This window comes from Cupressus sempervirens, chromosome 2, assembly GCF_028749045.1.
Source record: "Cupressus sempervirens isolate cs-2001-9-10 chromosome 2, ASM2874904v1, whole genome shotgun sequence".
Lineage (NCBI taxonomy): Eukaryota > Viridiplantae > Streptophyta > Pinopsida > Cupressales > Cupressaceae > Cupressus > Cupressus sempervirens.
Window position 1 is genome coordinate 31,804,129 of NC_143119.1, and position 18,685 is coordinate 31,822,813.

Below are 18,685 nucleotides of genomic sequence, written 5' to 3' on the forward strand. Positions count from 1 at the left end.
CCCAGTCCAGAAATCCCCAAGCCTATGCTAGTCTCGTCAAACCCATTATTTCTTGCTACGCTGACCTACTAGGAAAGAACCAAATCTCTTGTGCCACTCTTGCCTTCTAAAGCGCCTCGTCCACAAATAGATTGTTTGAGATCCTTCACCAATCCCACCTCCATTCTAGCAGCCGCGTTTTTTGCGAGGGCATTATGTTCTCAATAGATATGACTTATTTTAAATTCTTCAAAAGTTTGGATTAGATCCAAGATAGGCAAAAGCCACCTTCGTAGTAACCAATTTGTCGTTCCATTCTTCCTTATAGCATTTACTATACTGAGAGAATCCCCTTCCAAGTGAAACTTGGGAAACTCCCAACATTTTACCCAACTCCATCCCGCCTAAAGCCGCTCTTGAGTTTTACCAAATGATTGGTAGCTTGAACAATAAATCTTGCTCTTTGTCCAATAATTTCCCCAACCACATTTCTTGCCAGACAACCATACCAAGCAATCTCGAGATTGCCCAACAAGGCTCCATCTACATTTATCTTAACCCATTACACCTCCATACCGTTGCCTTTCTCAACTCTGCCTTTAGCTTATCCCCTTGGGGACATCTCACAGTTGGGATGACAATCCACAAAATTTATTTGATAGCTCTATATCTTTATTGGTGAAAGATTTCTTTGGGATTGAACATCTAAGTGCTACAATATTCACTAACTCAATCATAGCTCCTTTAGTTTTCCTAACAAATATTTCCTTATTCATGGCTTCTTTAGGAATTCTCTGATTTCTCTCCTTCCACAATTCCCAGTACACAATGGAGGGAAGAGTTTGCCAAATGCTCCTAAAATTCTTTTAATTAGTTTCCCAGGCAAGACACATCCAATCCTTCAAACCCATTGAAATGAATTACGAAACCCAAGGTTGTTTGTGAAGAACTTCCAACAGTGTTCTATGACAGAACAAGGGAGAAGGAGATTATCAACTGTTTTAGAATTTTGTTTGCACATGATGCACCTGTCAGGGCCTTTGAATCCTATTTTTGTCAATTTGTCTTGTGTCAATACATTGTTCTGAATGGCTAGCCATATAGGATTGCCTTCAACTCTTTCTTTAATCTTATGCACAATCTTGACTTTGTATTCTCCATCATCTAAAGCACATCATCTCCAAACATCAACCCCACTGATATCAAGGATAGTTCTCTCTTTTAAGAATACCCTCAAGATTTCTTTTTGATCCAGAGGTTCATTGACGCTATCAAACTCCTTCGAGACCCATTTGTTGAGATAGTAAACTAATACAAAATTGCCATAGTTGCACACTATGTTCCCCCATCTCCTAGTCGTTTCCCTCCTTATATCTAACATTAGTAGGTTATCTCACAACTAGGTTGGCAATCATGAAGAAAATCCTCGAGCTCATAAATATAGATCCCAAATAGAGTAGGAGAGAGAGGACATCCCTACTTCACCCCAATGGTACTGCTAGTGAACTTAGAGAGGCTAGTGGGGGCCCTAATACGACCAAGAACTATCTCGTAGAGTCTCATAGTAGTTATGATAAGAAACTCAATATGTTAATGTCTTGAATCTCTAGAAAAGGACTTGGTAGGGATCCGTTTCAAAGCCTTTGCGGAAGTCAACAAAGTAGTAGTAGATCTTTGAGGGGAGAGAACAAGCCTCCTCAATGATAGTGTATAGAGCCAAAATATGGTCCATAGTCTAATAATCCTATCTGAACCCCACCTGACCCCTGGCCCCGACATGTCGTTAATCAAGTTGCCTATAGAGAAGGATATTGAGGTTTGTAGCATATGACTTTGGGAAAGTGTGACTGGTCATAATGGTTTTGCAGATAGCAATCTGAGGTTGGGCTCCTCTTATGGATCGGATGGATAAGATGGCACCAAGAAAGAAGGAACACTAGGCAAACCACATGATTGAAAAGCTCTGAAAGAGGGGGACCAAGGACAGTAGTGCCAAGCTTGAAGATCTTATTGTGAAAGTTCTCCTCATCAACACCTCTGTTAGTACTCGTGTATCTAATAGCCTCCAAGACAGTCCAACAAATGAAAAGATGACAAGAGAGTTGGGGGTAGTTTGGATAGGAGGATAGTCAAGGATGTCGCTAAGAGAGGAGCCATTAAAGAAAATGGTGCTTTGTACAAGCTCAAGTAGGGGTGTAGAGTGACAAGGGAATAGAGTACTGATAAGCGGAGAGAGGAGTGAAGGGTGAGTTTATGATAGGCAATGTACTATCACTTCTTGTGGCAAAGGCGGTAATAGGATAACCGTAGGGAAGGGAAGGAGTGGCGATGGTGGGTGAAGGCATGGCGAAGGCGGAAATGGAAAGCCTTACAATTTATGTCATACCAACGGTTCATAGGAAAAGAAATCCTAGGCCTAGCGCCAAAGAGTCAATCGAATGAGGAAAGTACAACAAGGCAACCTCCCAAATAGCAATGGCAAGGCAGTAGAAAAAGATGGGGAAGGGGCACAAGAAGGGGGATGGGAGGGGAGAGTATCTGGCAAAAGGAATCATCTAAGATATGAGGAAAAGAGCATGGGGTTACCATCCTCAAGGTGGAGAAGGGTACAGGGAAGGGGGTCAACAAGAGTGAATACGAGTAGCGGGGGCAAGGGGGGAAGGTGCGATAGATGGCATGGCAAAGGAAGGAGTGGTCGGCCAAGGGGAGAGGGATGATGAAAAACTAGGAGATGAGGGGAATGAAGAATTGGGAAGCTAGCACATAGTCCACCACACTAGCCCCACCACCATGACGTCTGCAAGTGAAGGCATGAGATCCTACAAAGCACTTGAGCTCATTGCGGGTCAAAAGGGCAAAGAACTCACAAAGCTAACGACTATTTATGTTCAATGTTCGATATTCCAATTCCATGCAATATTCAAGCATTTACTCTTTACATATTCATGTCTTATTTTGCAAAATATCTTTTCATACCTAGCATTTTAAGTAACATATGTATAGTACATACAACCCCCCTCTGTCCCCCGCCACCGTCCCCATATTAAGGCCCCATTGTCCCCTCGTCCCAAAAACTTCTCACCTTGTTCCATTGTCCCCTCGTCCCATGTAACTATGTTTAGAACATTATGTTGCTATTGAGATACTCCCTGGATCTACAAAATGTTAATGACCAAGAGTAGCCAAAGCCCCTTCTTCAGAATGCTTTACAACAAGAGACAAGAGCTTGACACTAACTTTATCACTGAGATGCATCTACGTTAACCCTCCTAGAATCTACAAAACTTATGACTAGAAAATGTCACAAAATGGCCAACTTGAAGCTGGATAACAAATGTGTCCTTCCTTGTAGTCAAAGACACCAATAACAACTACCATAATTTTAAGGGAAAATAGGTAAACCCTCCAAACTTTTTCAAATGAGAACACCCCAAAACAGTTTGCAAAAAGCCACACTTTTCGAGGAAAATAATTCCCAAATCCTAGATTATAATTATTATTTTTTGGGAAAAAAGAACTCACAAAGGAATCCTAGGCAAATTTGTGAATTAAAGAGTCCTAAAGTGATTTTTGAGAATAAAATTGAAAAACCCAAAATATTTTTTTATGGATAAAATTATAAAACTGTCCAAGAACTTTTTTAAGGGAAAAAAAAATATGAAAACCCAACAAAAATATTAAAAGGAGGAAATAACAATATATTTTGAAGGGACAAAATTATTAACCCACCATAAAAGCCTTCATTTGGCAAAGCACCAAACTTTGGGTTGTAATACAGTGCATGCAAGCAAAATGTAACTCATAAACAGAAAATGCAAACATGTAACATACAAAACACAAAATTTGCAGGCTTTTGCTCAAACTAGGAAATCAAACCACCAAAACCCTTGACCAAGCTCACAAATTTTCAGCAAAAGATCTTCAAAGCCACCAATAAAATTGCAAAGCCATTTTTCATAAAAAATGATTAAAAAATTTTCAAGAACAAATCTCACCAAAAAAGGGCTGTGAAATTTTCTTTTAAAACAATTGTCAAATCTTATAGAAGCCCATCGCCATACCATGGTACAATATTTCATTATGCATAGAAGACTAATTACAAATGGAGATGTACTCTCCTTGTATAGATTTACAAAGACAATTTCTAAATGAAACAATCAGTACTAAGACCAAAAATACAAACCAACTAATAAACTAAAGACTAACCAGGACGACCATTAAAGAAACATTACAATATTCTAATAATGGTGGCTCTCTCTATTTTGGCATCTCTACTACCAATGAAGCAGTATGGGAAGCTTTATTTGTTAGTTTACAAGCTATGATTTTGAAATATCAAATAAATTTGATAGTAGAGGTAGATCCATTGATAGTGATCAATGCCATAATCAAGGGAAACCCAACCTAGGACGAATCATAATTTAGAAGAGGTGATACTAATGAAACATTTCAAATCAAATAGATTTGTGCACTTCAAAATACATTGAATACAGATGCATATCATTTGGCCAAATGGATAAATTAATCAAACCTCAATTATGATTATATAGAGCAATGTGCACGTCCTTATAATCAATTTAAAAATTAAAACCAATGCTAGATTTTAAAAAGCCTAGTTCATTGATAAGATAGTGTATAATGATTGGGATTGAAGTATTATGATTAGGCAAGTGAGTGATGTTTTATATGAAACCAGTGTTTCATCGTCCACTAGGACTGTGGAGATAGTAGGACGAGTTTTAGGGATGGGGGGAAAAAACCCCCAAGTTCGAGGACGATGGAGGGGGCTAGCGGGGGAAATTACTCATATACATATATTACATGAAAAATTAGTTACGAAAGAAGATATATAAGAAGAACATTTCAAATGAAGCTTTGGCAAATTAGTAAAATAGCAATATTGCGAATCCTAAATACCAAGTTATGAATTGATGCTAATAATGTATACTATTTTATGGACAGTGATATTATCAGTCACCACTGATTAATGAAACACTCATACATTAAAATCAACCATATATGAAAATGGAATTGGATAATGAATGTTGGATAAATATGACAGTACGGATGAGCATACAAACACCAATATAGAAACCCCAGTTCTGATTTTTATTTAAGGTAGTCAGCATAATGAGTAACAGTGTATGCAATAGCAGCTACAAACCCTCATATATTTCCCATAGTAGGTAGCAAATGTCCTTCAACCAGCCAAATATATATACGATTTGCTTGCAAATATTTTTAAAAAATATTAAAACATATACACTGTTGAAATGTCTAGGTTCGGGAGACTTCCAGAAGTCCCTGAGATGCTCAAGGAACTCTTGGGCATCCTAAGATGTCCCGCAGACTCCTAGCCATCTTTGGAATTCCCAGTTGCAATGGTAGGATGACAGTGGTACGCCCTGTCCCTGTCCTTGGGTCATAGAGACGTCCTCAACTAAAAAATGTTAAGGCTCAGGGTGGGCCCCTGTGCTTCACTGTGTTGAACTGATTGGCATCCATACAGTGCATTTAAGCTCCTAAGCAAGGTGACTGCATAGGGAGAAAGTGTATTAAGTAGCACAAGAAAGAAGGTGTAATCAAGCAATGTCAAGATCGTACGGTGAAGGTTATTGTCTTGTCATTTACATTCAGGGCTTCTGTCCAGTTTATTGATAGCTATGGAGGATAACCCATAAGAGGTATGTGATGGCATTCTCTTAACATAGGAAAAATCTAAGATAGATTGGGAAATGCATCTTTTTCTGCCAAGATCCTACAGCCCTAAATTTTCTTAAGGTTATCATGGGAGAATAAGCTAAAACCATGTCATTTCAAGGCAGAAATACATGATGATTTCCTTACAAATCGTTTTTAGAATTCAGAAACTTTTCATCTTAATCAGTTCTATGGCATAACAATAGCAAATGCAAGTTTGGTGAATGGTCGGGATAAAAAGTCCTATGATGCAGAGGAGAAATGCTTGGCTTCTAAACCAACATATCGGTATTTTTCTAATCTGTCAGGTTATAATTCTATGTTGATGAGCCCACTACTACTTATTCTATTTGATTCTATACTGATGCCATAAACCAAAATTCATTGTTCACCATACAGTGGCTGCTATTGTACATATTTAGGTGTACACATTAATAAGAGTTCCATTTCATATTAGTAGAACCCCATGGTCTGCAATCTTCAACTAAAAGTGGACATAATTGATAGTGAACAAGAAGCTAATTGTCTGGAGCCTGTGCAGCGCAGCAATGAAGCTTAACGATGCTCCCAAACTGAGAAATCACACTATTAAACAGCAATGAGTGACTCAGCACCAAAGTAGGTTATAAACTTCTCCCAAGCCTCCACAAAACCAAGCTACAAATATGCAATTATGCTACAGTCATAGCCAGCAAATTAAAATGGAGCAACCAGCTCGGGCATCATTACAAAACCCCCCAAAAATTGTACAGCCAGCAACATGTAGCTTCAAATCACCTTGCAAATCCTTGCTAATCTCAGAAAAATACAAACAAGACAAAACCCAGAAACCTGTGACTTGCAGAATTGCGAAAACATTCTCTTTGTTTAACCCCAAACTAGAAACTCATAAAAAACACTGGCTATTCCCTGTTGAAACTAGTGATTTGGTGAGAATTTCTGTCCTCAAACAATCTTGGAAGAGCTTCAAAGTCGTGCAGTGGTATCTAGTCCCATATGGCCCTCCTGCCACTCCTCCGTGGGATTCTTTGAGAACCCCCGGGATTTCTTCCTCCACCACAAATCGTCGGAGGATTCCATCTAGTCCCAATTTGTACAACCCTTCAATTAATTGAAATGTACGGCTTTTTAAGGCAATTTTTCTCTGTTCTTCTCGGGGCATGTCGTGAGGAAATGTAGTTGTGGACAAGTACTGGCCAATTTGTTCGTAACATGCAAGTAACACTGTAATTTGAAAAAGGTGAGTATCTGGAAAATCCTCATTTATCCCACTCCCAGCGGCTTCTCCTGACTTGATGCGAGACAATTGATCAGCAATTACATGATTTTTTCTGGGTTTCACTATAATTTTGAATGTAAATTCTTGTAACAAAATTAGCCACCGACTTACTCTCCCTTGAATTACTAGCTTGTTCACTAAATACATTAATGCTTGGTGGTCAAAAAAAAATGTAAAAGGTGTAGCAAGTAGATAGTGCCTGAATTTTTGGACTGCATAGACCATACCAAGTGCTTCCCTCTCCGTGGTATTGTAGTTTCGTTCCGTTTTCGACAAAAGCCTACTAGCAAAATATACAGGATGATCCAACCCTTCCTTTCCTATTTGGGCCAAGGTGGCCCCTATAGCATAGCTGGATGCATCTAGATGACCCCAAAATTCCTTGTCCCAATTAGGATAGATAAGGATCGGTGCTTCCACGAGTTTTTTTTGAGTTCTTGAAAGGTATCCTCCTGCTCCTTCCATTCAAACCGTTCCCCTTTCCTAGTTAACTTCTCTAGCGGAAGTGATACTTCAGCGAATCCTTTAATGAATCGCCGATAATACCCAACATGCTCGAGAAAAGATTTGATACCTGTCACATTCTATGGAGCCTCCATTTCCAAAATTACCCTTATTTTGTCTGGATCTGTCTTTAAGCCTTCTTTACATACTATATGTCCCAGAAGTCTGTCGTGTGGGACCATGAACTGGCATTTCTTAGGATTAAGGGCCAATCTCGCTCTCCAACATTTCTCCAGGCATTCTCCAATAATTTTAAGGTGGTGTTCCTTTCCGCTGTAAACCGACCAATCATCAAGGAATGCTTTAAAATTTCCTATTGACATACCATGAAAAATGTGTAGTATAATACGCTGGAAGGTAGCCGGTGCATTGCATAGTCTGAAAGGCATCCTATTATAAGCATATACCCCATCTTCCACAACAAATGTAGTTTTCAGCTTATCCTCCTTCGCAATACTAATCTGGTTACACCCGAAAAATCTGTCCATAAAAGAGTACATCTCATAGCCAGCTACTTCTTCTAAAATGTTGTCTATAAATGGAATGGGAAATGGGTCTTTTATGATCACCGCACTTAGGCTTCTGAAGTCTACACATATTCGAATTTGAGTACCATCTTTCTTGAGTGATATTACAATAGGAGAAACCCATTCACTTGTCTAAACTTTAAATATTATCCCTGCATCCAGAATCTTTATGATTTCCTCTCCTACCCGCTCTGCATAGTTTCTATTCATTCTATAAGGTCGTTTCCGCACTGACCTTGCTCCTGGTACGAGTGGAATCCGGTGGATACACACCTCAAGTGGTACTCCTTTCAAGTCCTTGTATGTCCATGCAAAAACGTCTCTGTATTCCATAAAGATTTTGAGGGCTACCGCTTTCAACACCGGATCCCAATCATCACCTATAAAGATTTCTTTGGTTTGCCCTACTTCTCCTAGATTTAAGGCTTGAAGGCTAGCCTCTTTGTATTCCACTTTTTGGTCAAAAATGTGGGCAGGTGTCGTGTTCAAGGCAGTTACACCTTCTTTGTACTCCGTATACCCTTCTGGATATTGTTCCTCCGATTCTTGTATTTGTAACATGTTGCAATCTGCTTGGAAGACTTCCTATTCGCCCATCTGCCAGTGAAATAAACCCTTAAGGGGGTTTGTATCGTCCTCCAAGTACTTCCCCAACCTCAGTACTCCTTCCTTGTCGGGTTCCATCCCTTCATAATCTTCTTCTTCAGAGTCAAATGCTAAGTCCTAACTTACTAACTGGTTTTTGAGATCAATAATATACTTCCTTCCCTCTAATTCAATAGATAGGGTGTTTCGTTTCTAGTTGTGATTGGCTTTTGCTACTACTAGCCATCCCCTCCCCAATAAAGCATCGTATCCTTTCTTCACCAAGGTAATAACCACAAAATCTAAAACAAATTGTTGGGTTTCTATTATTACCTTTTGCCCTATTAGGGTGCCAATTGGTTTAATGCCATGTTGATCTGCTCCTACCAGCTGAAATTTGGGTGGCCACAAGGTAGGTTTCCCGATCGCCTTCCAAGTATCTTTCGATAGAACATTCACTCCCGCGCCTCCATCAATTATCGTGTTCGAGAGTTTGTACCCCATAATTTCCATTTCTACCACTATTGGCACTCTCCCTAGACTTGTTGTACATAAGGCATTTTCTTCCTTTTCCACTGAAGTTTCTTCTTGTTCTATCCCTTCTACTGCTTTTGGTTCCACTTGCTCTACTGTTTCTGGTTCCCCCTGGGGATCCTGCTCCATTGGCCGCATTGCATGTGTCAATGCAACTTGTAACTGTTGTAGAGTATCCAGTAGTTCCCCAATGGAGACTGGAATGGTACTTTCTAATACTTTCCTTATGATGTTAGGCACCCCCTTGCCCCCAGGGGTCTTGGTTGGCTTAGCTATTGTTTCTCCTCTCAACTCATTTTGGATGTTCTGCTTTGCCTCCTCGAATCTTGTTTTTTCCACTATTGCCTCCAGGTACATAGCTTTCTTGGCTTGCATCCTTGTTATTGCAAGTACTTCCCTTTTTGATTCACCAATATCCAACATGTTCACACCTTTTCGCTTTGGGCAATTGGTATCCTCATGGTTGCCAGGCCCACACCATTTGCAGAGCATTCCTCCATTCTATCCCCCTCCGTTTTGACATTCTCGAGCAAAATGGCCCCATTCATTGCATCTTCTGCATTGGATCATGGGTCATCCTCGAGAATCATATTGGATTGCCCGTCGGGGTGTGTTCGTGTTGCTATTGTTATTACTATTATTGGCACTGCCTTTTCGATTATTCCTGTACCCCCTAGTGAAGCTTTTGTATTATTGTTCTTTGGGGGAGTTGCTAGTGGTGTAGACTGTTCTCGAATAAATAATATCTAGGCATCCCTTGTTTTCAGGTTTCAGTCTTTGATTGCACGACCCCCTATCCGGTAAATCTCGCAAAACATCTTTCTCGAGCATGCTCCTTTGGTATGACCTTTTTCGCAGTCTGTGCACCATAGGTCTTTACCTTCCTTCTTCTCATCCTTAGTTCTGGCTACTTCCTTCATTAGCCGTTTGAGGTCCTTTCTCAAGGCTTGGATCATTTTCAACTCTTCCTCACTCTCCTCCAAACTCTCACTAGAGCTTCCATGCCGTCTCCTCTTGGAGGTTTTATTTTCACTTTCAATGTCCATTGCATGCGTACAAGCATCTCCAAAAGTGGATGGTGCAACTATCTTCATTTTTTTTCTTAAGGACGGTGTGAGGCCTTCAACGAACCATCTTTTCTTTAACCTGTCCACAGGCTTATTGTCCAATTTGCTGATGAGCTCCTTTAGTCGCCTGGTATAAGCCTTCACTGATTCCTTCTTGTCTTGCCTCATGTTATAAATTCCTGTGACAATTTCATCGTCATCTCTTAACAATTTGAATTCCTCCTCAAATGCTCCACGCAAGTTATCCCAAGTGTTCTTCTTGCCAGCATCGAGGTCTGCATACCAATCTACGGCGATCCCTCTTAACATGGCAAGAAATGCCTTCAGCCATTCATTACTATCATTCTCCCCGTTCGCTTGCCATATAGTTATACAGGTTCTGCAATGGCGAGCAGGGTCCTCTAATCCATCCCCCCTAAATTTGGGCAATTTTTGCTTATCGACAGCCATTTTCTTTCCTTGTTGTCGCCTTCCCAATGGAACCCCTCCTCCTGAGGGAACCCAACCACCCAATGGAACCCTACTTCCAGATGAGACACCACTTCCTAATGGAACACCCCTGCCGAATGGAACCTTAATTCCCGTTGGAACACCCCCTCCCAATGGAACTCCACTTCCTGATGGAAGTTTACCTCTTGATGGTACACTACTTCCTGATGGGTTCCCTCCCGATGGAACTCTACTTCCTTTTGGAAGTTTACCTCCTGATGGAACACCACTTCCTGATGGGCTAGACTTCTAACCCCTTATCTCCTCTTGAGAAAGTTCTTGCCATTCAGGGGTTTTCAGTTTCCGGCACCCGGACTACCTTTCCAGTGTGTCTGAAATAACCAAGTTGGCTAGTTCCTCAATAGAAGGTTCTTAGGGCGACTTCCTCCTCTGGTACTGTCCTCCAGTATTTATTTGGACTTAGGGGCATGAAGTAATTTAGGGCCTATCTCCCTCTCTTGGCTTATTGGGTTCCTCTCCTTTGGAATTCAGCGCCCTCTCAGCAAACCATTGAAGAACTTGTTGCCTTCTTTTTTCCCTCTCGATCTGTGCTCTTTCGTCCTCGATATGTACGAGGTTCCATGCCAAAAGCCGAGGAATTTGTCTTAGGAGATCATGCACCGCCGATGGCATGGAGAGTTTGTCGCGTACCGTGCTCTCAGGAACCATCCTCTCACGGGCTTCCCTTTGCACATACTGCTCGACCACAACCTCCCACGTTGTCAGCAGGTCACGTGTCAACTGAGCCTCCCTAGTTATTTCCTACTCTTCTCCGTCACTTTTAGTAATTTGGATATAAGGTATAAATGGTCTTCCCATTAGTCCATCCTGTCAAGCACAATACCTCTAGATCCAAACTTAGGCAACGGCACCAAAAATGTAGAGAGCAATTACTACCAGAAGTTACAGAATTTTATACGACTATTATACCATAACACAATGCTATCCTAATGGAGGCAAGGAACACTCTTATTTTATTAATGTTACCAAAACATGAATGTACAAAGTCCAAGTATCAATCTGCTTATAAAGGGGTCGGTTGGTTACAAACCAACTGACACACTCCCCGCTCCCTAACTACCCACTAACACAAGTACAAAATACTTAAATTACCAAGTGCCAACTACAAACTAATTGCCGACTACACTACTATTAGCAACCAAAACACGATCACCCAAGCTCTCCGAGAACACTCAAATGCTTCCATGACACCAGGAAGCTTAAGAAAAACCGTGAAAACTAGCCATTGTTAAACAAGATAGCATAAAAATGGGTACACTACATCAAGCTTGATTTCCACAATTAGCCATTTGTATCATGTGGACCATTACTTTTCAATGAGTGTGAATTATTCAAGTTGCATTCACACCTCTCCTCGTCAAATTTGCATCGTTTGCAGCCAATGTTGCAGCTGTGTGACATACGCAATGCATTCATTATACCGAAAATTTCAAAGTTCATAACTCTTGCAAATAACACTACAATGACAATACTTTGTCAAGCTCCATGTGCTACAAGACAAAATCAAAACACATGAGGAGATATAGCACACATCATACAACCCAAGCTACTTTCTCCAGAGCTCCGAAGCACAACTGTTTAATGAATGACTTTTGCAACCATTCAATCTTGCTAAGCACAAATTATGTAGCTTTCTTACCCTCAATCTTAATTTCAGGAATAAATGTACAAGCACAACAATTTATGTGTTTGATTCTCAGCATCATACAGTCCATCTCTCTATTCAGCCTACAGAAGTAAAACAGTTTGGCCTCTAGATCCAACATCCTACTCAGTCAAAAAATATCACATTCATGATGAACATGAGCTGATATATTACGGTGCTGGCACATTTTTCGTTCTTTAGAATTGCATGTTCAACATAATTGACAAATTAATTAAATACGTCACTTAAATAGATCTATGGGTTACTCTCCATGCAAACTTTTAAAATATTGCAGCCATGGATAAGGAAACAACTCCATTTGAACTGTAAATTTCTTAGTTACCCAAGTTCGCCGTTTTGGCCCAAGAACCCTGACTGGGTTTGAACCGGTTTGAAATACAAGTCCGGTTTGAATTTCCCTGGGCTGGTTCGAACCCACAGTTCAGAATTTGAACCCAGGCGAATTTTGGCTGCCCAAATCAAATTTGGGTGAATTTTATATTTTTTGAGTTCCAGTTGCCTTAAAACGTGAATGTAAGTAGGTTATTTTGGCTTCCAACATTATTTCTGGTGTGCAAATAGGTGATTTTGTGAGCAAATAGGTAACTAAGCAAAAGAAGTTTGTGCAAGGTAGAGTTTACATCATATGATTCTATGATACTCTATGCTTCATATATATATATATATATATATTTTACACGTTTTTGTACGAACGAACCCTAACGAACCCAAAACCCTTTCCAAAATTTTGTCATACAAGCGAACCGGTTCTTTGAACCCGTATTTCAAACTAAACTCGAACCAGTAACTAAGGTAAATTTCTACACATTATATCTTTAAAATAGAGTAAAGTTACCAATTCCCTAAATTGCATGTTACTTTCATAGTTCGGAAGATAATATAGATATATTATTCCACCAATGATCAAAGCCAGTTATCTGTACAACTAAGAAATGAAGACACTCATAGTCTGGAAGATAATATAGATATATTATTCCACCAATGATCAATATAGCAAGCCAATTATCTATGCAACTAAGAAGTGGAGACCCACAACTGAATCTTTTTTAAAGAATTACAACAGATTAATAATAAACTAAAATAAGAAAATATCACAAAGAAAATTTTGGGTGAACTAGTACAACTAAGAAGACTTACATCACTTGCAAGGGCATAAAATAAAGCTGCTGCAGCTAGAGCAGTAGGTGGGTCATCGGTGGAAAGAGCTACAATAGCATCGAGTACTGTCTTTGCCATCCTGCCGATCAAAAGAAAGAGAATAACATGAACGTTAGAAATGGTGACAACTAAAATAACTTAGCAGACTGTCAGACAACAGTAAAAAGATTAGAAGAAATGGCATTAGAGAATCGCAAAAAGAATAAGCATCATTCAAAGAATCAAACTACTGTTGATTGTAGTAATGTTGACGAGAGTCAAAGCAAATGTCATATAAGCTTTGATCTTTTTATACCTCAAATGCAAAAGCTCCGTACTATTCTCTTTAAACTTTTTTTATCTCCAGCATATATGCAGTGTTAGAGATGTTTTGAATTAATGATACATTACATATACATTCGGTATCTGTACCCCAAAGAGTAGTCTCAATCAATTTCCAAACAAAAATCATGCTAAAATTTTCAAGATTAACAGAGAGCTTGAATATAACAGAGTCTCAAATGAAGTAGAAATAGAAAGTGTAGCAAACTAACACTACATGCATGAATTTTAACAATGCCATCAATAATTTTCAGAAAAGAAGAAATATAATTAAGGAGGATGGCGAAGTCTAATTTGAAATCTATAATTTCTCTTTCTTAAATTTTGTACCTCTGACCAGATTCTGAGTACAAAAATTATAATAGTTTTCTGATGGACAAAATCCTGAAAAGAGATGTGGTTTCTGGTGGAGTTTGTCACTGCAATAGAGATCTTTATCTCTCTAGAAATATGGATGTTATTGTTGCTATGATCACCTTCAGCTGAAGAGGACAATTATGTTTTAATTGTAATATTACATATAAAGACATATGTCATTCATCTTGCATTAATGCATGGAAATACAAAGAATCGTATTTGTAATAAAGAGTTATATTGTTGGGAATTTCAAGAGATCTTCCGTTGTGAAGTGAAGAGTCTTCTGGTGTTATATATATCGCATCTAGCGAAAGACAATGTATGCTCAAATATTTTATTATCAATAAAGAAAATCTTTTGTTGGTGTGGCTGGGCTTTTCCCTTCATTCTAGAAGAGTTTGTTTATATTTTGTAGGCTTACTTGGATAAATTCCATCAAGATATCTATATATGCAATATCTATCCATCTATCTATCTATCTATCTATCTATATATATATATGAGTTTAATTATGATAATGAACAGACATGTCTATTCTCTCACTCTCTTATAAATATAAGGGGAGGCTGCAGTTGGAAAACACATACCAAATACATGGCAGTGCTTAGTACATTTGCAGCAATCCCAGGAATTTGACATGGTATCAGAGCCAGATACAACCAGGCTGCAAATGATGACTGCAAACAACATATAACACGGAATAAAAATAGAAGGAAGAAAAGATATAACTGTTGACAGCGTAGAAGAACATAAGACCCAACGCAGATACAGTTGGGGAGAGAAAACAGCGGCAACTAAATCACTTACGGAGAGAGAAGCATATTTAGAAGCTGCATGAGAAAATGGCAGAAACATACAACTCATGGACAACAATGCGACTTATACCATGGCAACATTCTGTTGCTATAGTTCACAGATTTGGTTATGAGTGATCAGAGCAGACACCTAATTGTAATCAGAAGCAATTGCCCCATTGAAATAGCAATGCAATGAGGCCAGATGAACTTGAAGAAAAGATTATCATATCTACATAATCATGGATAAATCCTCCATGTCAGCAGGGAAGAAAATTCATTAGAAGTACACTATTTATCATAGGAGGAATCCACTAGAAGTGTCTATATATTGGGTAGCTCACTATACAATGGGGACAATAATAGATAAATTGTACAACCTTCATAAATCAGAAATTCGGTGTACTGAGGTGATCAGATTAGAAAGAATTGATATTTAACAAAATTTCACCTCTGTCAAGTAACCTATCAATCAGAGAGATACAACAAGGATGCATCACGATTGATGACTACGACTAGCATCAGATGTACCCAACAGAGGAGTGGCAATAGAAAAAAAAAATCGGCTTTCAAAATCCACATACATGATACGCAGAAAAGGTTTAATGGACAGAACCCTGTAGGAACACCAATCCATTATATTGCACCAGCTTAGATGTCTTTGTAACATGCACATCACCACAGATGCCAATATGCCCGATGCTAATGCAAAAAACCCACAACGATATATTGTAATTTGTCAAACCTCAAAAGCATGTGATCTTTATCAACCAATTACATTCAAGCATATATGGGAAGACATATGGAAGGGTACAATTAATACATCCATTGAAATCCAGATAGCAGCATTGTCTCATTAAACAAAACAAAGAATCTACTCACATTTGAAGATTTAAGTTCAACTTGGTGCACCATTAAATTAAAGCACCCGCCATGTCAATAAAGGAAAAGGAGGATTGATATTAGATTCAGAGGGAGTCTGACACTTTTCAAACGTAAAAGAGCTCAGAAGATTAACGTTCAGAGGGAGTCTGACATTTCATTAGTGGCAACCTTGAAAGAGAGGGATCTAATAGAGGATATGATTCAGTCAACCTTCAGTGATCTCGGTCATATTGATTCACACGAAGTAAACCATGTTGAGATGGATTCTCCAATGATGAATAAATTGTAGCAGTCAAGAGGACTGTGATTCATGAATATACCTCGAGACTGTGATTTTGATGGGCCTAACCCCTATGTACATCATAAGAAAGAAATGACTTCCAAATGGTGTCACTTGTATTTATACTTTGCATGGTGGATGTTTATATGGTAAGCATCATGAGAATGTATGTGCACATACCTTATAAACATTTGTTTGAGTATATGGTGAATGTTATTCAAATTGATGTTCTAGAGGACCATTACATAGAGTACTTGGTGAATATCATGCGAATTGATGTTTTCAAAGGCCATTATTCACAGTACTTGGTGAATATCTTGCATCTCAACATTTTGGAAGGTCATTACTCAAAGAGTATTTGGTCAATATCTTTGATATTTTGGGAGACCAATACTCGTGGTATCAAATGTGGATCAAACATTTTTGAGTAATTGGGGAATATCATATGTTGATATTCTAGAAGATCAATACTTATGACATCAAAATGTTGAACATGTTCTGATCAAAGATATTCTTATATTACATTGAGGTAATATATGGTCATGTGTTTATCCTCCCTAGCTAAGAGGGAGTGTTAATGTTTTGCAGCTTTACTCAGATAAATTCCATCCAGAGATGTATATATGTGACATCTATAAGAGTTTAATTATGATAATGGACAGACATGTCCCTTCTCTCACTTTATTATAAATATAAGAGGAGGCTACAGTTGGAAAACACATACCAAATGCATAGCAGTGCTTAGTATATTTGCAGCGATCCCAAAATATTTATGTGTGCCCCTTGCATCTATTTTGCCCTTCCTTATTGTTGTTATCTCAGTTTTTCTAGGTAAAACCCAACAATTTCATCCAAAGATCAACAGTGAGTTCAAGATTTAGAATTTGGGAACCAATGCATTCAAATTTTGTTGGAACTTGGCACTATTTCACAAAGAAGTTGCCATTGTGCTGAATGTTTACAAATAAGGGTTTAAAGAAAATCAATTTCTTTCCCAAGTTTGTCGTCTTACCATATACAAATTATTAAAGATTTTAAAACAAATAGTATATTTATTTTTGAGATGCATGTGAATGAAAAAAAAGCAAGCATTATAAGAGTGTGTCTGATGCAGTCATAGCAGGAGTGTCCCCAAAGGAGATGGTCCAAACCATGCAACATGAGTCAACTCAACGGAATTAACAACTCAGATACAAGAATTGATAATGAAAATGCTAAAACAGATCTTCCCATTATTGAAAAATAAAAAATTTACATCAAATTGACCTGCAATTACAACAGAAATTCAGATCCTAACCCTAGATCTAACTTTCGAGAGGTTATTCTTACAACTCTCAATTGCTCTCCCTAAAGAAGACCAACTGCCCAAATATATAGAGCCTTCGCAAGATCTAAGTCGGCCCACATCAATTACATTCTCCAAGAAAAAGAAAACATAATACAGGAATATAGGTCATGTCCCAAATCATAAGAATCTCCCTCAACGTGATGTCATGAACAGCAATCCAAGAGAGACATCAGCCATAGACCCAGGATCATCAAGATATAAGCCACAAAGCTTCATTGTTCGAAAAATAACTTCGCAAGATAAGAATACTAAACGTTAGAACTATGAAGAACACACAACTGAACAAGAATCCAGAATATCTGTGGTGAAGTATCTGAATGAGGTGCAAACATGGACATAGATAAACAATGATATCCAAACTATACCTTGAGGTTCACCAAAGCAAAAGATCCAACTTAAAGGATCGCTACCAAGAGAACTTAAAATGGAAAACAAGAACAAAACTAAAAGGAAATATTTTGGGGTGATACAAGATTGCCAATGACCCAAGGACGCTCCTGCATTAGACACTTGATGAGGAGATGATGTTCTATAAGAGGAACTTATTAACATCTTAACAGGATCCAAGACATAAATCCCATGTTCATTCTTGATGCAAACATCCTCTTTATCTTTAACTTTCTTTCTCTGTAATTTTGCTCTATCTTCTGTCAGATAGATAAGTCTACTCTACTCTGCACTAACGTCTCATACTTACACAATGCAGTAAAGAATTCCTATCACCACCTTTTGTCTTCTGCACGTCTGATTTACCAGTCTTCTTCTACTGCTCAACCTTACCCTTCTTGTCACCTGATACCACCTTCTTCTCAGATCTATGATCCTCCTTTAGATCCAAGTCTTGCTTCAGCTTAACCTCCGCATATTGTTTTTCAGAACAGTAACTATTCACAATGCTCAAATCAACAATAATGAGCTCAAGGTTAATACCAAGAGTGCCCAAACAAACCAATCAACTAAACTGTCAGCCAAAGCAGCAAACAACATTTAAAGAAGCAAATACATATTGCCCTTGAACCGATCTCCAATCAAGGCTATCCATTCATGAAGAAAGTAGCATCTTGTGAGCAAAGGAAGTCATCATGTACATGTACACAATGCATTAGGGAAAATCATTGTTGATACAAATAATAATCTAGATCTCCTGGGGATCTCTAACATTCTAAGTGAAAACCCTCAGATGCTGAAGGA

The 18,685-nt window shown here is 38.6% G+C and overlaps 1 protein-coding gene across 1 annotated transcript in view; it reads right to left on the minus strand.

Moving 5' to 3' along the window:
- The window catches only part of LOC149570932 (WAPL (Wings apart-like protein regulation of heterochromatin) protein), a 147,508-nt gene that overhangs the window by 89,244 nt on the left and 39,579 nt on the right, over positions 1-18,685 (minus strand). The window contains exon 2 of the mRNA XM_089812481.1: positions 13,489-13,588. Coding sequence (XP_089668607.1) covers positions 13,489-13,588 — 100 coding nt within the window. The remainder of the gene's footprint in view (positions 1-13,488; positions 13,589-18,685) is intronic.